The sequence below is a fragment of the Entelurus aequoreus genome, linkage group LG07 (assembly GCF_033978785.1).
Source record: "Entelurus aequoreus isolate RoL-2023_Sb linkage group LG07, RoL_Eaeq_v1.1, whole genome shotgun sequence".
Classification (NCBI taxonomy): domain Eukaryota; kingdom Metazoa; phylum Chordata; class Actinopteri; order Syngnathiformes; family Syngnathidae; genus Entelurus; species Entelurus aequoreus.
In genome coordinates this window covers 37439146-37459266 of record NC_084737.1, presented here as the reverse complement: position 1 = coordinate 37459266, position 20121 = coordinate 37439146, and the positions used below count along the sequence as shown (strand labels likewise).

Below are 20121 nucleotides of genomic sequence, written 5' to 3'. Positions count from 1 at the left end.
AATAGATTTTGTCTGTATGTTTATCACTGATTCAGTTATGTTGGTCCCGTAGGTTTTCATATACTGTAGTAGAGTAACTTGCTGTTTTGAAAGTTGTGGCTTTGTTTAGCTATACTCTAAAATGCCCAGTCATGGAAATCTGTAACAAAAACAACCAAACTTCATGACTGCAAGTTACTCAACAGCTTTAGTACACCTTGTTAGTACACATACAGCTGGGCCTTCAACAGTGCACTTATGATGTGATATAAGACATGAAAACAATATCAACGTTGAAACATCCAAAAATCCACACGTAATTCAACCTTGTTTCACTGTTGTTTCAATGCTGACCCGTCAACTTTGAAAAAACTTCCAAGAATCAACATTGAGGTGACTTTGCAAAATCAGTATCGGTAATCCAACATTGTTTCACACATGAGTTGCTCTGTTATTTCAAAGTTAAACCGTCAACATGGAAACAACTTTGTAGAATCAACGTTGAGATGACATTGCAAAATCAAAAGGTAATTCAATTTAATGTCACCCATGAGTTTTGGTTGAACTTCGAATAAAGGTTGAAATGCCAGCTGGGGATTGACTGGTGACCAGTGCAGGGTGTATCCCGCCAGCACCCAAAGTCTTTGAACTGGATAAGCACTACAACAAAGTGAATGCATGAATGGAGACATCGAAAGTGAATATAACCAACAACTTTACTGTATGTATGTCTGACAGTGATATGGCATTTTGCATCAAATCATCATATCGCATATTTATGTCTGTAATGTAAATCACTGTGTAATTGAAGTTAAAAACATAGTATTTACACATGTACACCATTAAGTTAAAGTTAAAGTACCCATGATTGTCACACACACACTAGGTGTGGCAAAATTATTCTCTGCATTTGACCCATCACCCTTGATCACCCCTTGGGAGGTGAGGGGAGCAGTGAGCAGCAGCAGTGGCCGTGCCCGGGTATCATTTTTGGTGATTTAACCCCCAATTCCAACCCTTGATGCTGAGTGCCAAGCAGGGAGGTAATGGGTCCCGTTTTTATAGTCTTTGGTATGACTCGGCTGGGGTTTGAACTCACGACCTACCGATCTCAGGGCGGACACTCTAACCATGTTACGTTACAAGCATTTAGTAAGTCTGTCAGGGACCTACACTCATCTAAACACAATGCTATCCAAATGTCAGCAGCACGCATAGAAACAGACACAGAAATATTGTCAGGATTTGGACTGAAGGACCGAAGGACTTCTTCACAATGACAAGCATCTTCTCAACACAAAAATAGCACTCTGACAGAGCAACAGGTGGTGGGCAGAGCTTTGGCTATGCACATGTGATAATACATAACAAGTACATGGTGTGTGTGTGTGTGTATGTACAGTATGTGTGTGCAGCAGGCCACAATAATAGCAAGTCAAAACAATCAGAATTGATGCAGTGCATGCATCAAAGGCTTACGGCAAATCAACTTTTTTCTATCGCGAAAATAAAATTTCGACAGCCATATCCAATCATTTCCCTTAGATAACCATTTATTCAACGTTTGGAATAACCGGTAAAATCAGTTTAAGTGCAGCAGGAAAACCCAGCAGCCATGCTGGCTTGTTATCATTTGTGTCAAGTGTGAAGAAAAGTGCACTCGATGGGTTTGATTGCAGAAGTAATTTCCTTGTAGTTCTCTGCTGCCCACAATTTAATCTGTTCATCGGTTTCCACCTTCACTCGCTATGTGATGTCGTAGCTTTTCAGGCTCAACCTCAACTTTTTTTTAGCCTTCCTCCGATATCACTTAGTTGTGCTTAAATGCACCGGTATAATTGCCATCTGTGTCCATTGGGTCCAGCAGAAACAAAATCCATAAGGATTATATTCACTGTAAAATGTTAATTGTAAATTTTCAGCTAATTACTGGCTAATAATTGCATTACTTTCACAGTATCATTTACAGTCATTTATTGTAAAATATATTTACAGCAACTGTAACTGCAGAGCTGTGATTTGTTAATTACAATAATTACATGTTGTAACGTCACAATTACACTTTTCCAGGCTCCAACGATAGGAGCCTATCCCAGCTGCATTTGGGCAGAAGGCGGGGTACTTTAGAGTAATTTGTTGTGATATTACTTATGACTACATACTATTAGGACAATCTTGTATCATCGCAAACTTTTTTACGTATGTAGTACCAATGGGGTATATGGCTACTGAATGATACCCTTATGGGTACCATCCACTGTATGTGGACTTTGATAAAAACTGCTGCACTTTATATACTTCTGCACTTTAAATGAAGCTGCTAAAATACCGTAACTTGACCGCCCACTGATTTGTAACTCACATACCCTCTATGTGTCATGTCTGTGTTAATCATGTTTTTGTTTTGCTTGGGTTTTGGGCTCTTTTTTTAGTTCCTGGTTGCACTTCCTTGTTTGGTTTGGTTTCCATGGTCACCCATTAGTTTTCACCTGTCTTGTCACGCACCTGTTTCACATCCTCATGTCACGCACCTGTCTCACGTTTTCACTAATCATGTCACCAGTATTTAAGGCCATTGTTGCCAGGCAGTCGGCCTGGCGACATCACTCTGTTCACCTCTGCGCACTTCATGCCTTATCAAGTAAGTTTTTTCTATTCATGCCACAGTTAGCGACTTTTGTTCATGTCCTTAGTTTTTTGCCCACGTGCAAGTTTTTGTTTCATAGTCAAGTTTGTACCTCCGCCTTGTGCGCGCCTTTAGTTTGTTCCTTTTGTTATAGTAAAAAATAAATATGTCATTACCTTCAAGCCATGTCCGCTCCAACTATTATTGCATCTCGGAAAAACGAACCCGCCATAGTCCACATCATGACAGAATGTCGCCAGCACAAGAACGTTTTTCCGCAAAAAAGTTGGACGAGGGAGCGTGGGAAATCCTGCGCGCTATGGAAGCGGAAACACTGCGCTTTTCCCCCAGGGAGCGCAGTGGGATGATGTGGGGGCCCGGAGGCAAGCTGGTGCCGATCGGCGCGTCACTCCCGCCCCGGAAACGTCGCCAAGGAAAGACTTCCGCGAGTGGACAGGATGCACCACTCCTACGGGCTCCTCCCCCTCCGGGCGGAAATAGAAGACAGCCAGCCTGGCAGCTCAAGGAGCACGCCACAGACCTGGAGATTTTTTTTCCAAATTCTTTATCCTGTCAATCCAAGCCACCCAAATTCCATGCCCCGCCCCCCAGGACTCAAGCCACGCCCAAGTCACAAATTTTTTTTTCACCCACAAAAGCCCAGGTGGGGGGGAAAGAAATACTTTTTGGACAGTTTGGAGGGGAGGATTCTGCCCCCCTCCTGACCACCCTCCACCCACCCAAAGAAACGATTCCAGACCGCAGGGCGCGCGTCTGGTATCCGCTCCTTGAGGGAGGGGCTAGGGCTGGGAATTGTTCAGGTGGGGTGGCTCAGCATCGTCACGCCAAGCCACAGCCTCCAGCACGACCACCACCACCAGTCTTTCATCACGCCAAGCCACAGCCACCAGCTCGGCCACCACCACCTGTCTTTCGACCTGCCAAGCCACAGCCACCAGCACGTCCGCCACCACCAGTCTTTCGACCTGCCAAGCCACAGCCTCCAGCTAGGCCACCTCCACCAGCTCCACGCCAAGCTCCACTACGCCAAGCGCCACCAGTCGCAGCTCCACGCCAAGCGCCACCAGTCGCAGCTCCACGCCAAGCGCCACCAGTCGCAACTCCACGCCAAGTGCCACCCGTGGTAGCTCCACGCCAAGTTCCGCTACCTGCTCCACGCCGCCAAGTGCCGCCAGTCGCAGCTCCACGACGCCAAGTGCCGCCAGTCGCAGCTCCACGACGCCAAGTGCCGCCAGTCGCAGCTCCACGACACCAAGTGCCGCCAGTCGCAGCTCCACGACGCCCAGTGCCGCCAGTCGCAGCTCAACGCCAAGACCAAGACACACCATGCCAAGACCAAGTCCAAGATCCCCCATGCCAAGACACACCATGCCAAGACCAAGTCCAAGACCCCCCATGCCAAGACACACCATGCCAAGACCAAGACCAAGACCCCCCATGCCAAGACCAAGACCAAGACCCCCCATGCCAAGACCAAGACCAAGTCCAAGACCAACCATGCCAAGTCCAAGACCAAGTCCAAGACCAACCATGCCGAGTCCAAGTCCAAGACCAACCATGCCAAGACCAAGTCCAAGACCAACCCCAAGACCAACCATGCCAAGACCAACCATGGCCACGACAAGCTTCGCCACGCCAAGCTTCGCCGCCTGATTCATCTGCTGCTTCTACGCCTGCCATGACGACGACGCCGCATCTGTCTTCTCGTCGGCCACGGATATGGCCGCTGCCTGGTCGTCCGCCACGCCAAGTGCGCCCAGGTCATCGTCTGCCACGGATGTGGCCCTTCCCGGGTCGCCTACCTCGCCTGTGGCGGCGGCGTTCCACTCGCCGCCGCCACATGACTATGCCTCGGTGGATTCGGGGCCACTTGGCTTGGCGACCCACCGCCATGTCCCCCTCCCGCCCTCCCATGACTCTTGTTAATTTTTTTGTGTTGGGACATCTGGGATCTGTCCGTAAGGGGGGCGCTCTGTCATGTCTGTGTTAATCATGTTTTTGTTTTGCTTGGGTTTTGGGCTCTTTTTTTAGTTCCTGGTTGCACTTCCTTGTTTGGTTTGGTTTCCATGGTCACCCATTAGTTTTCACCTGTCTTGTCACGCACCTGTTTCACATCCTCATGTCACGCACCTGTCTCACGTTTTCACTAATCATGTCACCAGTATTTAAGGCCATTGTTGCCAGGCAGTCGGCCTGGCGACATCACTCTGTTCACCTCTGCGCACTTCATGCCTTATCAAGTAAGTTTTTTCTATTCATGCCACAGTTAGCGACTTTTGTTCATGTCCTTAGTTTTTTGCCCACGTGCAAGTTTTTGTTTCATAGTCAAGTTTGTACCTCCGCCTTGTGCGCGCCTTTAGTTTGTTCCTTTTGTTATAGTAAAAAATAAATATGTCATTACCTTCAAGCCATGTCCGCTCCAACTATTATTGCATCTCGGAAAAACGAACCCGCCATAGTCCACATCATGACACTATGTATTGTACTTGTATTTTAAATTGTTTATCATGATGTAATTTCAATATTGGGTAACACTTTAGTATGGGGACCATATTCACCATTAAGTAGTAGCTTATTAACATGCAAATTAGTAACATATTGGCTCTTAATTAGTGGACTTAGACTTAGACTTCCTTTTATTGTCATTCAAATTTGAACTTTACAGTACAGATAAGAACGAAATTTCGTTGCATTAGCTCATGGTAGTGCAGGATAAAAGAGCAATAAGGTGCAGATATAAATAAATAGATTACTGTACAGATAAATATATTGCACTTTTGCATATGCATCCACTTTTACGGATGTATGTTATATTGTCTTTATATTCCAGCGAGTTAATCCGTTTTGGGGGGGGATGGAGAGGATTATTTTAATGTGTTCAAGAGTCTTACAGCCTGAGGGAAGAAGCTGTTACAGAACCTAGAGGTTCTGCTACGGAGGCTGCAGAACCTCTTTCTAGAGTCCAGCAGTGAAAACAGTCCTTGGTGGGGGTCATTATTAAGTACTTATTAATGCCTTATTCTGCGTGGCCTTATTGTACAACCAGTAAGCCATTAACTAAGAGTCTTCCCTCAATAACCCCAGAATTATTGCTTATTAGTAACCCGAACCCTAACCCTTATATGTTCCCCTAGTGTCCAAATAACTCTAAATTAAGTCTTTCTTACTCAGAATATGTTCCCCATACTAAAGTGTTACCCAATATTGTTGTGTATTTTCCATCCTGTGTAATTTAATTTTGAATGTTAGATGCGCCATAAAAGGACTACAGATGGAAATTAGCATGGTGGTAAATCTGGTGCAGCCATCTTCTTAATGTAACTGCACATTGTCCTTCAAATAAACAAATACAAACAAAACTATGATTACAGTATTTCACTGTGAAATAACAGTTAATTGCTGCAAAGTATAGGATCGGAAGTTTTACAGTCATGTGTTATGTTACAGTAAGTTTTGATTACAGTATTTTACTGTGCAATATATGCTGTTCAATCCTATTTTTTTTCAGTGTTGCTTCTGATCATGTACTCATTAATGTCACTGACTCTTCCTCTTCAATAAAAAGCTGTTCAATATTTGCATGAAGTTAAACTACAAGGTATTTACAAATATATATGCCATTAAAGGCCTACTGAAACCCACTACTACCGACCACGCAGTCTGATAGTTTATATATCAATGATGAAATCTTAACATTGCAACACATGCCAATACGGCCGGGTTAGATTAGTAAAGTGCAATTTTAAATTTCCCGCGAAATATTCTGCTGAAAACGTCTCGGTATGATGACGTTTGCGCGTGACGTCACTGATTGTGCGGACATATTGGGACACCATTGTGGCCAGCTATTAAGTCGTCTGTTTTCATCGCAAAATTCCACAGTATTCTAAACATCTGTGTTGGTGAATCTTTTGCAATTTGTTTAATGAACAATGAAGACAGCAAAGAAGAAAGCTGTAGGTGGGATCGGTGTATTAGCGGCTGGCTGCAGCAACACAACCAGGAGGACTTTGAGTTGGATAGCAGACGCGCTACCGCGAGTACGCATTTGGCTTCCAAACATTTGATCGCTTGCCCGTACGTGCGTGTCGCTATGCATGTCACGTATGTAACTTTGGGGCAATATATGTGCTGTATGAACTTTACGGAGGTGAAAGGTACTTTGGGCTGTGGGATTGAGTGTGTTGTGCGGGTGTATGATTTGTATTGGCGGTTTATATGGACGGGAGGGGGGACGTGTTTGTTATGCGGATTCATTTGTGGCATATTAAATATAAGCCTGGTTGTGTTGTGGCCAATAGAGTATATACATGTCTTGTGTTTATTTACTGTTTTAGTCATTCCCAGCTGAATATCAGGTCCCACCCGCCTCTCACAGCATCTTCCCTATCTGAATCGCTTCCACTGACCTCTAATCCTTCACTCCCACTTTCCTCATCCACGAATCTTTCATCCTCGCTCAAATTAATGGGGTAATCGTCGCTTTCTCGGTCCGAATCGCTCTCGCTGCTGGTGGCCATAATTGTAAACACAATGTGCAGATGTGAGGCGCTCCACAACCTGTGACGTCACGCTACTTCTGGTACAGACAAGGCTTTTTTATCAGGGACCAAAAGTTGCGAACTTTATCGTCGATGTTCTCTACTAAATCCTTTCAGCAAAAATATGTCAATATCGCGAAATGATCAAGTATGACACATAGAATGGACCTGCTATCCCCGTTTAAATAAGAAAATGTCATTTCAGTAGGCCTTTAAAAGAGTATTATGATTAAATGGTCGACAATGAGGGGTGCTGATCATGTGATCGTGTTGCTCCTCTTCTTTTCAGATGCCAGATAGTAAAGTCAACTGGCTCTATGGTCCTTCTTAGAAAACACACATATGCTTTCTTTTTTTTTTCCTTTTACCATCTACATCAGTGGTGTCACATGTTGGGTAGAGCGAGTCTTCCTGTTCTAAAAATAAACCATATTACACTTTATCTCGTTTTCATCATCGCTCTGGGAGTGTGTGTGTGTGTGTGTGTGTGTGTGTGTGTGTGTGTGTGTGTGTGTGTGTGTGTGTGTGTGTGTGTGTGTGTGTGTGTGTGTGTGTGTGTGTGTGTGTGTGTGTGTGTGTGTGTGTGTGTGTGTGTGTGTGTGTGCGTGCGTGTGTTTAACAATACTGCGGTTGTTCTACACGCGCGTCAACGGAATCCCGGAGTGCGTCATCGCGCGTCCATTCCCCAGAAGACGCGCTGTGATTGGTCACAGTAGACGTCTAACCCGCCCACCGCATTGCCTTGTATGGAAAGCTGTCTCTGACGTCATGGATACTTCCGAGCCCGCTATAAAGAAGTGCAAGGGCGGCCGGAGGGACTGTTCTTAGTTGGGGAAACACAGATGATGACATAGCGCTGCTGAAAAGCAACCTGTTTCTAACGTTTACACACAGGTAAGACATGCTTGCGTTTGTTCCTTTTCTCAGATAAATCCTTCAACGTACAATTGCAAGAAGTGCTCCACTTACTGTATATTGATTGAAAATGTGACTTGATATTCAATTTGTACAATTAATTGAAATGTGTACCTTTGTGATATAATTGGATGAAAATAACCTACTGTAAATATATTTATTATCAGTGCCTATTCACACATAGAAACATCTAGCTATATCTGTTACAACACATAGTGTCATGGATATTCATTCTGCCCAAAACACTTGCTTACACACACAATTAGTAGCTGGCAGGCGTTAAAGAGAATGCCACTGAAATTAAAGTAATCAACACTGAAAGTGTTTTGATCAGAGGAGGAAGTTGATAAAGCTGATGTTTTTAGAATTGAAAATCAACAGCTCAAAGCAGGCCCTTAATCTTGAGAAATTAATGTGCCGCATATTACTGCAAAGTGTTTGATTTACACTGTTGATGATGGTGCCCTCGCTAAAAATACAACTTTATTTATTACAACTTTAGTCCAGCTTTCTGTGATATTGACATGATTTACAGTTGCACTCAAACTGATTAAAACCACAATGTTAATTTTCAAAATGTACAAACTTTCAATATGTGGCCAACTAAAACCACCATTTGTAATAATAGATGTGTTTCAAAATATAATTAAAAATGGAGGTAAATAATCTTTAGTTGTACTGTCCGTGTTGTTGCATTGTTGCTTTCCTGCTTTTTATCCTGCACTACAACGAGCTATTGCAACAAAATGTTGTTCTGATCTGTACTGTAAAGTTCAAATTTGAATGACAATAAAAGGAAGTCTCTAAGTCTCTCTCTCTAATGTGATTCTTCTTTCAGTTTTGTCGCCATGACCTGCATACACCCCCAGCACGGATCTCAGTTGTACGACAACAATCTGGTCAGCTTGGAGCCTCAAAGCCCAGACTTGATCTCCAGGCTGGACCACCTTGCCGGTCCGTCCCTGCCAAGCATCAGCTCCATGGCTGGCACTCAAGCATGCGACTTTGATGCCTACTCGTGCCAGTTCACAGCCACGCCGGCCCACCTCCCTCTAGGCCAAGAGAGCCCATTCAAGCTGGATGACTTCCAGGTGTACGGCTGTTATCCTGGTGCGTTTATGTTCCCTTACCCTGAGGAGGTCCCCTCCCCCTGTGGGTCTGATTATTTCGGCAGCTCAGCATCAGTTTCGACTCCTTCAACCCCCGGTTTCCAAAGCCAGCATGCGCCCACTTGGAACTCGTCATGTGGGGCGTATTCACCCAGTTCAGGATACTGGACAGCTGAGGACATCTCAGTACCATCTATGCAGTCTTTCCTTACATTTGGTTCAGGGACTGTGGCAAACATGCCACAACCCCACCTGCGAGAGCACGATGCCTTTATTGACACATCCTCACTCACCTTCCCAAACCTGACCATGGAGCAAGCATGTGGCCAGGATGCCGCCGACCACCTAGACGGGCGTTTGTCACTCAAATTAAAAAGCCCACGAGTGAACGATGGCTGCTGCGCCGTCTGCGGGGACAGTGCCTCCTGCCAGCACTATGGGGTTCGCACCTGTGAAGGATGCAAAGGCTTCTTCAAGGTAATCACATATTTCACGGTGTCTGCTGCCGAACAAAGAGACATTAGACATGTTTGTACTAATTGTTCTTTTCTTTGACGATAGCGGACAGTACAGAAACATTCTAAGTATGTTTGCCTGGCCAACAAGGATTGTCCTGTGGACAAGAGGAGAAGGAATCGCTGTCAATTCTGTCGCTTCCAGAAGTGTCTTGCTGTAGGAATGGTGAAGGAAGGTAAGTTCAATACACTCAAGACAAAACTCTCAATGTTAAATATGAACAATTAGTGTAAAACTGTATTTCGTCATGTCGAGAGCTGTTGCTAATTGTATTTTATTAACTCTGATTAGTCCACCTGAAATGATGAGGCATGTTCTTGATCAACACTGAGCTTACCGCCATAATTACAGTTGTGAGGACGGACAGCCTAAAAGGCAGAAGAGGTCGTCTGCCCTCCAAGCCTAAAGTAGTCCAAGATGTGGTAGTCACAGTGTCTCCTGTGAGCATGATCGCGTCTCTAGTGAGGGCTCACATCGACTCAAACCCCAACGATGGACAAATGGATTACTCCAAAGTAATAACACTCAAAAACGTGTTTTTAAGGTGTGATGACACTCATCTATTTTGAACATCTTTCTTGTCTTTAATTCTAGTACGATGAAATAGACGTCTGTGCAAACCAGAAAGAGGACGCTAATGACGTCAAACAGGTCTACGAGTTGCTCATGACCTCTATGGATGTCATTAGAAAGTGGGCTAAGTGTATCCCAGGTTTCTCTGAGTTCTGCTCAGAAGATCAAGAGCTACTTTTGGAGTCTGCCTTTGTTGAACTCTTCATCTTGCGTCTTGCATATCGGTGAGTGCAACTACCTTTGAACTCTGCAAGTTTAGAGACATTTAGTTGCATGTATAAAATTTAAATGTGGCTTGTTTCCCAGGTCAAACCCTGAAACGAACAAACTAGTCTTCTGCAACGGGACAGTGCTTCACAAGGCCCAGTGTGTCAAAGGTTTTGGGGACTGGATCGACTCCATCATGGAGTTTTCACGAAATCTTCATCGTATGAAGCTTGACGTCTCGTCCTTCTCCTGTCTCACGGCGCTGGTCATTATCACGGGTAAGAAACTCTAATGCACTGACATCTCCAAAATGGAAACTGGGTGGAGGGCAGATATACTGCCTCTGCCAGGGCAACCTTTTTTATGAGGTCTCTGGTTTCAGGGCTGGATAGAGTACAAGACAGTTATGCAACTGAAGGATTGACAGAACAGGTGTTTGACAAAATGTAACACAAGCTCATGTACAATATGAGAACACACGATAGTATACGACACTAGACTAAACATAACAACAATGGAGGTTTGCTTATTAAAGCCTTTGTGGATGCTTAACACACATCAAGAGGGTCGCATTCTGTTTGTTTTGCCAAACACTGATTAAAATCTAATAAATAGTGGAAAGTTATCCATCTATTCATTTCCTACTGTTTCACTTGTATCTCAGCTAACTAAAAGACATCCTTGAATTGTCACCGATCAATCACAGGGCATTGTTTTAAATCAATGTATTTCTTTTTTTTCTTTTTAGATCGACATGGTCTCCAAAATCCAAAGCGAGTGGAAGACTTGCAGAATCAGCTTATCACTAGCCTGAAAGACCACGTGTCGGGCTGCCCTTCTTCACGTCCCAACTATTTGTCCAGACTGCTTGGAAAGCTGCCCGAGCTAAGAACACTGTGCACTCAAGGCCTCCAGCGCATCTTCTATCTTAAATTAGAAGACATGGTCCCCCCACCTCCAATTGTGGACAAAATATTCATGGACTCACTACCGTTTTAAGCGCCGTGGTGTGAGACAGCACATAAATCTGGAGTCAAGGACAAGGTATGCCACAACAAAAAGGGCTATTTCTTAATCCATTAATGTGTATGTTGGAGAATGAACCAGCTCACGGACCAAAGTAGGGATTGTTTACATACGATGTGCCATAACTGGGAACAGCTCTGATGGAGGGAATATGGAAGCATTGTTCAAACTCTCACAAACCAACACCACTGTTTTATTTTTTGAACAATCATACATAAACATGTCCATGCATTATTGTACCTTTACTTACACAATGATGTCATAAAGCCACTGGCTGATATTTAATGTTTTTTTACATCCTGAATCATCAGTATTGGTGATGGCCAAGTAGTCACCACCACAATGATATCAGTACCATTCATGTATCATGAATAGACTTGGAGCAGCTAACATGAAGTGTCGTCTTACAGTATATACACTGGTTAGCAAATGATGGGGAATGTCTGTGTTACTGTAGAATTATATTTTTACAAAAGAGGATATTTTTTTCTGCACTCAAGCTTGGAATAAAATTTTCAGTTTCATAATTTGTTGTTGTTTTTACCCCACATATTTATAACTAAAAATGTTGAACTTCTGTTGTGTTTGTTTGCAGTAATCAAATAAGAATAGAAGCCTAATATTTCCCTCAAAATCTATGCCTTTGTTTATTAAAAAACTGTGTTTTAATTAACATATTATTTATAATGTCATACAATCATGCCAAAGTACTAGCAAGTACATTCTGATATTATCCAGTATTGCGAATACATTCCAAGTTGAACACATTCAAACAGTACTGTACACTGTAGTTAGCAACCACATTAGGACACCTGCAGATAGCCACCAAAGGCTCATGTTTTAATTAAACAATGTTTAATCACTATTGTTGTTATTCAAGTGTTCAGCCAATGGTAGTGTATTGAGTCTCAAAGCTGACTTTTGAGCAGCCACAATGATTTATAGCAGGGGTGTCAAACTCATTTTAGATCGGGGGCCACATGGAGAAAAATTTACTCCCAAGTGGGCCGGACTGGTAAAATCACGGCACGATAACTTGGGCGGCGTGGCGAAGTTGGTAGAGTGGCCGTGCCAGCAATCGGAGGGTTGCTGATTACTGGGGTTCAATCCCCACCTTCTACCATCCTAGTCACGTCCGTTGTGTCCTTGGGCAAGACACTTCACCCTGGCTCCTGATGGGTGCTGGTTAGCGCCTTGCATGGCAGCTCCCGTCATCAGTGTGTGAATGTGTGTGTGAATGGGTGAATGTGGAAATACTGTCGCTTTGAGTACCTTGAAGGTAGAAAAGCGCTATACAAGTATAACCCATTTTTCATTTATTTATAACTTAAAAATAAAGACAACTTCAGATTGTTTTCTTTGTTTAAAAATAGAACAAGCACAATCTGAAATTGTACAAATCATAATGTTAGGGTTTTTTTTTTATAATTACTTGTTGCGGTTAATAGAATATATACTTTATTTGTCGTTATTTATATTTTTTGAATAAATTATGTGATAATGTTCATCAGTCAACTCATTGGTGTTCATTTTCAATCTATCAAGATAACAAAATGATATCAAACTCAAATTGCAGTATATTATTTATGTAGTTTGATCATTTTCTCGACTGATGTACTAACACAGGGGTCACCAACGCGGTGCCCGCGGGCACCAGGTAGCCCGTAAGGACCAGATGAGTAGCCCGCTAGCCTGTTCTAAAAATAGCTCAAATAGCAGCACTTACCAGTGAGCTGCCTCTATTTTTTAAATTGTATTTATTTACTAGCAAGCTGGTCTCGCTTTGCTCGACATTTTTAATTCTAAGAGAGACAAAACTCAAATAGAATTTGAAAATCCAAGAAAATATTTTAAAGACTTGGTCTTCACTAACTGACAAAGAAACAGATAACAGATTTGGTGTCCAATTCAAAGTGTGACATGATTTATCTAAAAATTTGAGAGTTGACTTCTGTATTTTACATGAGTTATTATTTGTACAAACATGGTGCAAAGTAATTCATGATTTGTTAAAAAATGTTAGTGGCTATCTAGTTAAAATGGGATATTGTGATTTCACAAGACTGTCTTAGAAGTGATCATTTGAAAATGTTCAATTTGAAAAATGTGCACTTAGAGAAAATATAAAAAATAAAGTGTTGATATTGATATTTATCTGTTTCCATATATATTTATTGTGAGAAATCATTAAGTTGATCAGTGTTTCCACAACGATAAATATCATTAATTATTAATAATAACATAGAGTTAAAGGTAAATTGAGCAAATTGGCTATTTCTGGCAATTTATTTAAGTGTGTATCAAACTGGTAGCCCTTCGCATTAATCAGTACCCAAGAAGTAGCTCTTGGTTTCAAAAAGGTTGGTGACCCCTGTACTAACATCATGTTTTTTTTTTTGGTTCATATGCAGCATCATCTACAAAGATACAAATAATTGCTATTGCAACATCCAGTGGACACATTTAGAACAGCTGTTTCTATCATTCAAAAATTTCAGGTTAATTTTTATACTTAGCAAACTCATCCCGCGGGCCGGATAAAACCTGTTCGCGGGCCTGATCCGGCCCTCGGGCCGTACGTTTGACACCCCTGATTTATAGTCTGTGACCGTAGTTCTGGGTGTGAATCGTTGTCTGTCTATAAGTGTCCTGATACTGACTGCATGGCAACCCGTCCAGGGTGTATACCCCACCTTTAGCCCAACCATTAATGTAGAAGGCACCTTGTGTATGGTGGCTTAATAATGTAGTTGTATCATGGGTAATGATAGACCCTGGTTTAAAATACCAGTCAGGGTATGTGCCACTAAAATATTTATTTTTTAATGTTATAATTATGTTGTATTGTATTTATTTTGAAATTATACTTTACACTTTTTTTGATCAGACCTTACAGTCTGCTTAGAAAAAAAAAGGTAGCCCTTGGACAAATACCTGGTTTATAGTTTGTTGTGGTCTAGACCTGCACTATACTGAGAATTGTTTATTATGTCTATTACTTAACTTAACTATTAGACACAGCTCTCACACCTACACAGTACTACACAATTTCAAACTACAGCTACAATAAAAAAAATAAAAAAATCACTAGTCTGCATGTCTTACGTCACAAGTTGACGGTCTATTATCTGGTTGCTTGGATACGCTGAGTGTCCCACAGGCTGTAAATTTTCCTTTCCGCAGATCAGAAAACGGGGCTGAAAAACAGATCTCTGTCCGTCTGCCTCTTAGTTACAGTATGTGCTGCTCTCTTTTTAGAGGTGGGTGGAATTCCCTGCCAGGTATCATGTGACCCACAATGCTTCGACATCATCCTCTTCACACCCTGTCGTGCATGTCAAGGTGAACCTTCGGCTATACATCAGGGCTGTAAGAAACACGTGGCCAGGCTAGAGATCAGTGCATCCAATATTCATCATTCTGTCCAGCTCAGATGGGGAATTCTGCATTATAATGACAACAATCTTCACAGACAGACAAGGGCCAAGGTAGCCCAGAGCAAAATATAGATTCTGACTTTGGAAAGCTCTGCAAGGCATTCCGTCTTCTTCAAAAATGTTCTTGTTCTCAAGAACAGGAAAGCCGGAGTCTATTCCAGCTGACTGATAACTTGATGCTGTGTTCCGTTCACACTCAGCCAGCTACATTGTAACATGGACCGTGTAGCAGATTATCGGTTACAGCGCTATAAATGACTGTGGCTTCCTTACACTTGGCTTGTCATGATTCCGTTCCGTTCCAAGGTCCTTTGAGACACTCAATAGAAGTGTAAATACGTCTGGAGGTGCTTTTACATCTGAATTATCCAAAGCAGCAAAACTTGGTCTCCAGCCTCTCTTGAGTTTCATATGCTGGTGTTGTATGGCAACATAAGAAGTCCAATAACTTAATAACCTTGCAAGGGTTAGACTTATGCAACACGATCAAAATGGAAAACAGTGACTCACAGAACAGAAATTACATTATAATGTGTCATGGTCTACCGGGTTTGATTTGGGGGTGGTTCGCTGCCTGTGAAGAAAAAAATTTCAATTTTTTAATACTTAAAGCCAGCAAGAAAGCTTCAGTTTTCCTGAGATGCTCGTCTGCATGACACTTGTGTTACGGAGCGCCAAGTAGACATTCATCAAGCTCACATCTTAGCGGGCCTCACAACGTGACAAATGAGTAACAGTTTGAAACTACAATGTGATGTAACACAGAAGGGTACTAAGTAACTGAAAGCTTGATGTGAGACTTGACTGAATGGTTTTAATTGAGTATAAAGAGACTCTTGTTTTGTTTTTTTCTTTGAAGCAGCACCACAGCTTGAGCATGCCCACTCAGTTTAGACCTAGATTGAGATGATTTTATTCATTTTATTTATATTACTGCAGGGCAGAGTTGCAAATTTCCACTCGCGTTACAGCCAGGGACATGCAGTCAGGGTAGTCAGGTTAGATTGTCACAATGAAAAACAAAAAACAAACAAGTAATATAACCTCAAATAAATATTAGTATTTATCTATTAAACTGTGTTATAAATGCATGTTCTGTATGATCATAATTTTTTGAACATTTATTTGAGTAAAAGTCACTTAAATTGAACATAAACCTAACATGAGGCTTCTGGATTCTTGCCTGTTTGTGTGGAAGCTGAAGAGGATACGGGTGTGGCTTACTGGCTGGTCCGCTTGCCACAATGTCGCCGAAAAAACGTTTGCAGGGACATTTTTACAACATGCATTTTTAGTTTGTACACGGTAGAATATACAGTCTGTGACATAATTATCTTAATAATAGGACTAAGCGCTGAATTAGAGTGCCTGTGCAGTACTCTGACTCGCCATACTGTCAGAAGTGGGGGCAACCGTGAGCAAGCAGAAGCGTGTTTTATCAGCTAGGAAGACAGCGTTTGTGTTTTTTTCCCCCTAAACTATTTTTTAATGCTCGGCTGAATGAATGAATAATTAATGACTGAAGGGGTGAATGGATGAATGTGGCTGCCAGTAAGGAGAATTATTTGTCCCAGATCAAATACGTATTTAAATTGGACTTTCAGGCAAAACGGAAGTGATCATACAAAGTAGATTTTTATGGCAGATAGTGCATGTACTTTACATACAAATACAGAATATTCTCAAACTGTATGATGGGAATACCACAAGTATCTATCTAGTGGTAGGACAAAGAATCACTTAATTAAAGTACAGTGTTTTATTTTCTGAAACAGTGTTACTGTTTAAACTGTGTGTAATGTTACAGTGGCCAAAAATATTAATAAATAAATAAATAATGATAAATGGGTTATACTTGTATCGCGCTTTTCTACCTTCAATGTACTCAAAGCGCTTTGACAGTGTTTCCACATTCACCCATTCACACACACATTCACACACTGATGGCGGGAGCTGCCATGCAAGGCGCTAACCAGCACCCATCAGGAGCAAGGGTGAAGTGTCTTGCCCAAGGACACAGCGGATGTGACTAGGATGGTAGAAGGTGGGGATTATTATTAAATATATTATATAATAAATATATATAATACATAATGAATATATTATTAAATATACTTGTTAAATAAAACCTCTGCCTGATTTTTTAATGAAAACCTATGCCTACTACACTATACTAACTGTATCATTATTACAGGAGGTGCATATTGAAATTAACAAACCCCACGGAAAACTCTACAGATTACACAATATTTCTCTAAACTGAATAAACCCTTCACATGTCAGTTCAGTTTGGTTTAGTTTCAGTTTCAGTTTATTTCGAACATGCACATAATGCAATGTAATGCATCACATATTTCCAGTTGTTTCAGTACAGCATGTCCAAAAAGGAGTGGGAAGAAACTGATCTTATTTAATCCTACTCCTTTTCATTCCATAGCAATTTTATCGCATTTCCTTGTTCCCTGTAACAGAACAGTGAATACAAAAATAATAAATAAATAATATACCATAGCAAGTAAACAAATATTAAATACATTAATAATCTTTATCTCAAAAAAAAAAAAAGGGTTCAAGATGTTTATCATAATTTTTGTTCGTGTACTTTGTGAACACTTGTAGTTTGAACAGTCTCTTAAAATGAATCATATTGGTACTTTGTTTGATTTCTTCTGTTAATCCATTCCATAATTTAATTTCACATAAGGATATGCTAAAGGTTTTAAGTGTTGTACATGCATCCAAAAGTTTTAAATTGAATTTTCCTCTAAGGTTATATTTCTCCTCTTTTGTTGAGAAGAATTGTTGTACATTCTTGGGTAGCAGGTTATAGTTTGCTTTGTACTTAATTTTAGCTGTTAACAAATGCACCAAATCATTGAATTTCAATATTTGTGTCAGCAAACCAATTTAGCATACCTTCTCCTTATTATCATTGTCATTATGGTGGTACTTGGAGAACCAAGTTTTTTCTGAGGGGTTACTTAGTTTGAGAACTACTGCAGTAGAAGATGAAAAAAGACTCCAAATGTTTTTGTTTTTTTTAATCAAAGCAATGAAATGGTACCAAGGATAACATTTTTACGAATTACTCCTTTCTTTTCTTGTTATCAATTTAATTAGAAACCTGTATTAAAGGGGAACTGCACTTTTTTTGGAATTTTGTCTACCGTTCACAATCATTATGAAAGCCATGAAGACGGACAGATTTTTTTTTGTAATGCATTCTAAATATTAAACATAAATAAAAGTCCGCTTACAGCAGATCCAATGGGAGCTCCTCCAGTCCGCCAATAAAATCTGATTGATAACCTTTCAAAAAGCGCCAACAATACTCCATTTACATTTCGTGACTTGAATATTAACCAAGTATTAGTGATATAAATATTATAAGCGCTAACACAGATGAACAATTTATAGCGGCGCCGTGATCACTCCCTCTATTCGATGTTTACATCATCAACTGATCAGCTGCTTCCTTGTTTCCCTGCTCCCTGTAAATTTATTGTAGATCATAAATCATGCGTCTCACCTGAAAAGTAGATGGCTGAAGATATAATCTGACAAGTTGGGACACTTTGATAGCCATTTAGGATCTGGAACTGGCGCGAGAACGACACGAAAAGCACTTGTTCCCCCCATCCCTGTTTCTTCGCGAGGATTATGAGACATTTTTCATCTAAATGGGAATATATGAACATCCCAGCAGTTGAAAGTCACTGTAGATCATTGGTTATAGCAAAACAATTCTTATATAGTAGGAAGTAGTTCTGACAAGCACCATTTTACTGTATATGATGCCCTTAGGGCAGAGGTCTTTAGGGGTCCGCAGAGGTACTGCAGGGGAGTCGTGAAATATTTGGTTGATTGGTCTTTTTTCAGTATTTATTTTATATTCAAACAAATGTAAATATCTTCAAATACACATTAACATTGATCCAACACACTGCAGTAAACAAATGGAGGCAGGATTCAGTCATTAATGCATACATGCAACGACACATAAAAGATCCATTTAAGCAGGGCACTGGTTTATTCACCAGTCCCTCAAACAAGGAGGACACGCCCCTAAAGCTAATGTGCCAAGCACGAGGCTCTGTCAGGTTATCTGTGATTGGCCAAAAGCCTATTCTCAGCTAGCAGATAGTTTATGTTTATGTGTTCAAATCTGAAAAATGGATCGTTTTGTTACATGAAAAAAAAAAACAAGCATAGGAAGAATCAGCCTTCCTTCTACCTCAGACACTGCATGTTAACAAGGTACAGTGCATCAGGAAAGTATTTACAGCGCTTCCCTTTTCCACATTTTGTTATGTTACATCCTTATTCCAAAATAGAATACATTCATTTTTGTCCTCAACATTCTACGGACAATACTCCATAAGGACAATGTAAACGTTTTTTTAACTGTATTTCATAAATGTATTAAAACTAAAAAACTCAAAAATCACTATAGCTCTTTACATTGCTGCATTCATCTTTCCCTCTATCCTGACTAGTCTACCAGTTCCTGCCGCTGAAAAACATCCCCACTTCATTATAGGGATGGTATTGGCCCGGTGTTGAGTTGTGCCTGGTTGCCTCCAAACATGACGCCTAGCATTCCCGCCAAAAAGTTCAATCTGTGTCTCATCCATCCATCCATGTTCTACCGCTTGTCTTTTTTTAGGGTCGTGGGGGGCGCTGGAGCCTATCTCAGCTGCATTCGGGCGGTTGGCGGGGTACACCCTGGACAAGTCGCCACCTCATCACAGGGCCAACACAGATAGACAGACAACATTCACACTCACATTCACACACTAGGGCCAATTTAGTGTTGCCAATCAACCTATCCCCAGGTGCATGTCTTTGGAGGTGGGAGGAAGCCGGAGTACCCGGAGGGAACCCACACAGTCATGGGGAGAACATGCAAACTCCACACAGGAAGATCCCGAGCCCAGGATCGAACCCAGGACCTTGTGAGGCACACGCACTAACCCCTGTTCTACCATGCTGCCCCTGTGTCTTATCGGACCGGAGATATTTGTTTCTCTTGGTCTGAGAGTAAGTCAGGTGCATGTTGGCAAACTAACTAAGAAATGACTTCCGTCTGGCAACTCTACCATACAGGCCTGATTGGTGGATTGCTGCAGAAATGGTTGTCCTTCTGAAAGGTCCTTCTCTCTCCGCAGAGG

At 41.6% G+C, this 20121-nt stretch overlaps 1 protein-coding gene and 1 long non-coding RNA gene across 2 annotated transcripts in view; one reads left to right on the top strand and one right to left on the bottom strand.

Annotated features, from left to right (window-relative positions):
• LOC133653786 (uncharacterized) overlaps nucleotides 1-20121 on the bottom strand; it is a 56596-nt gene that overhangs the window by 17400 nt on the left and 19075 nt on the right. The gene's annotated exons all lie outside the window — the stretch shown is intronic.
• Nucleotides 8005-12044, top strand: LOC133653060 (probable nuclear hormone receptor HR38). Its single transcript, XM_062052071.1, has 7 exons — nucleotides 8005-8061; nucleotides 8921-9668; nucleotides 9753-9882; nucleotides 10059-10222; nucleotides 10302-10504; nucleotides 10587-10765; nucleotides 11236-12044. Exons 2-7 carry the CDS (start codon nucleotides 8931-8933, stop codon nucleotides 11484-11486), a joined length of 1665 nt encoding a protein of 554 aa, XP_061908055.1. The 5' UTR covers nucleotides 8005-8061; nucleotides 8921-8930; the 3' UTR covers nucleotides 11487-12044.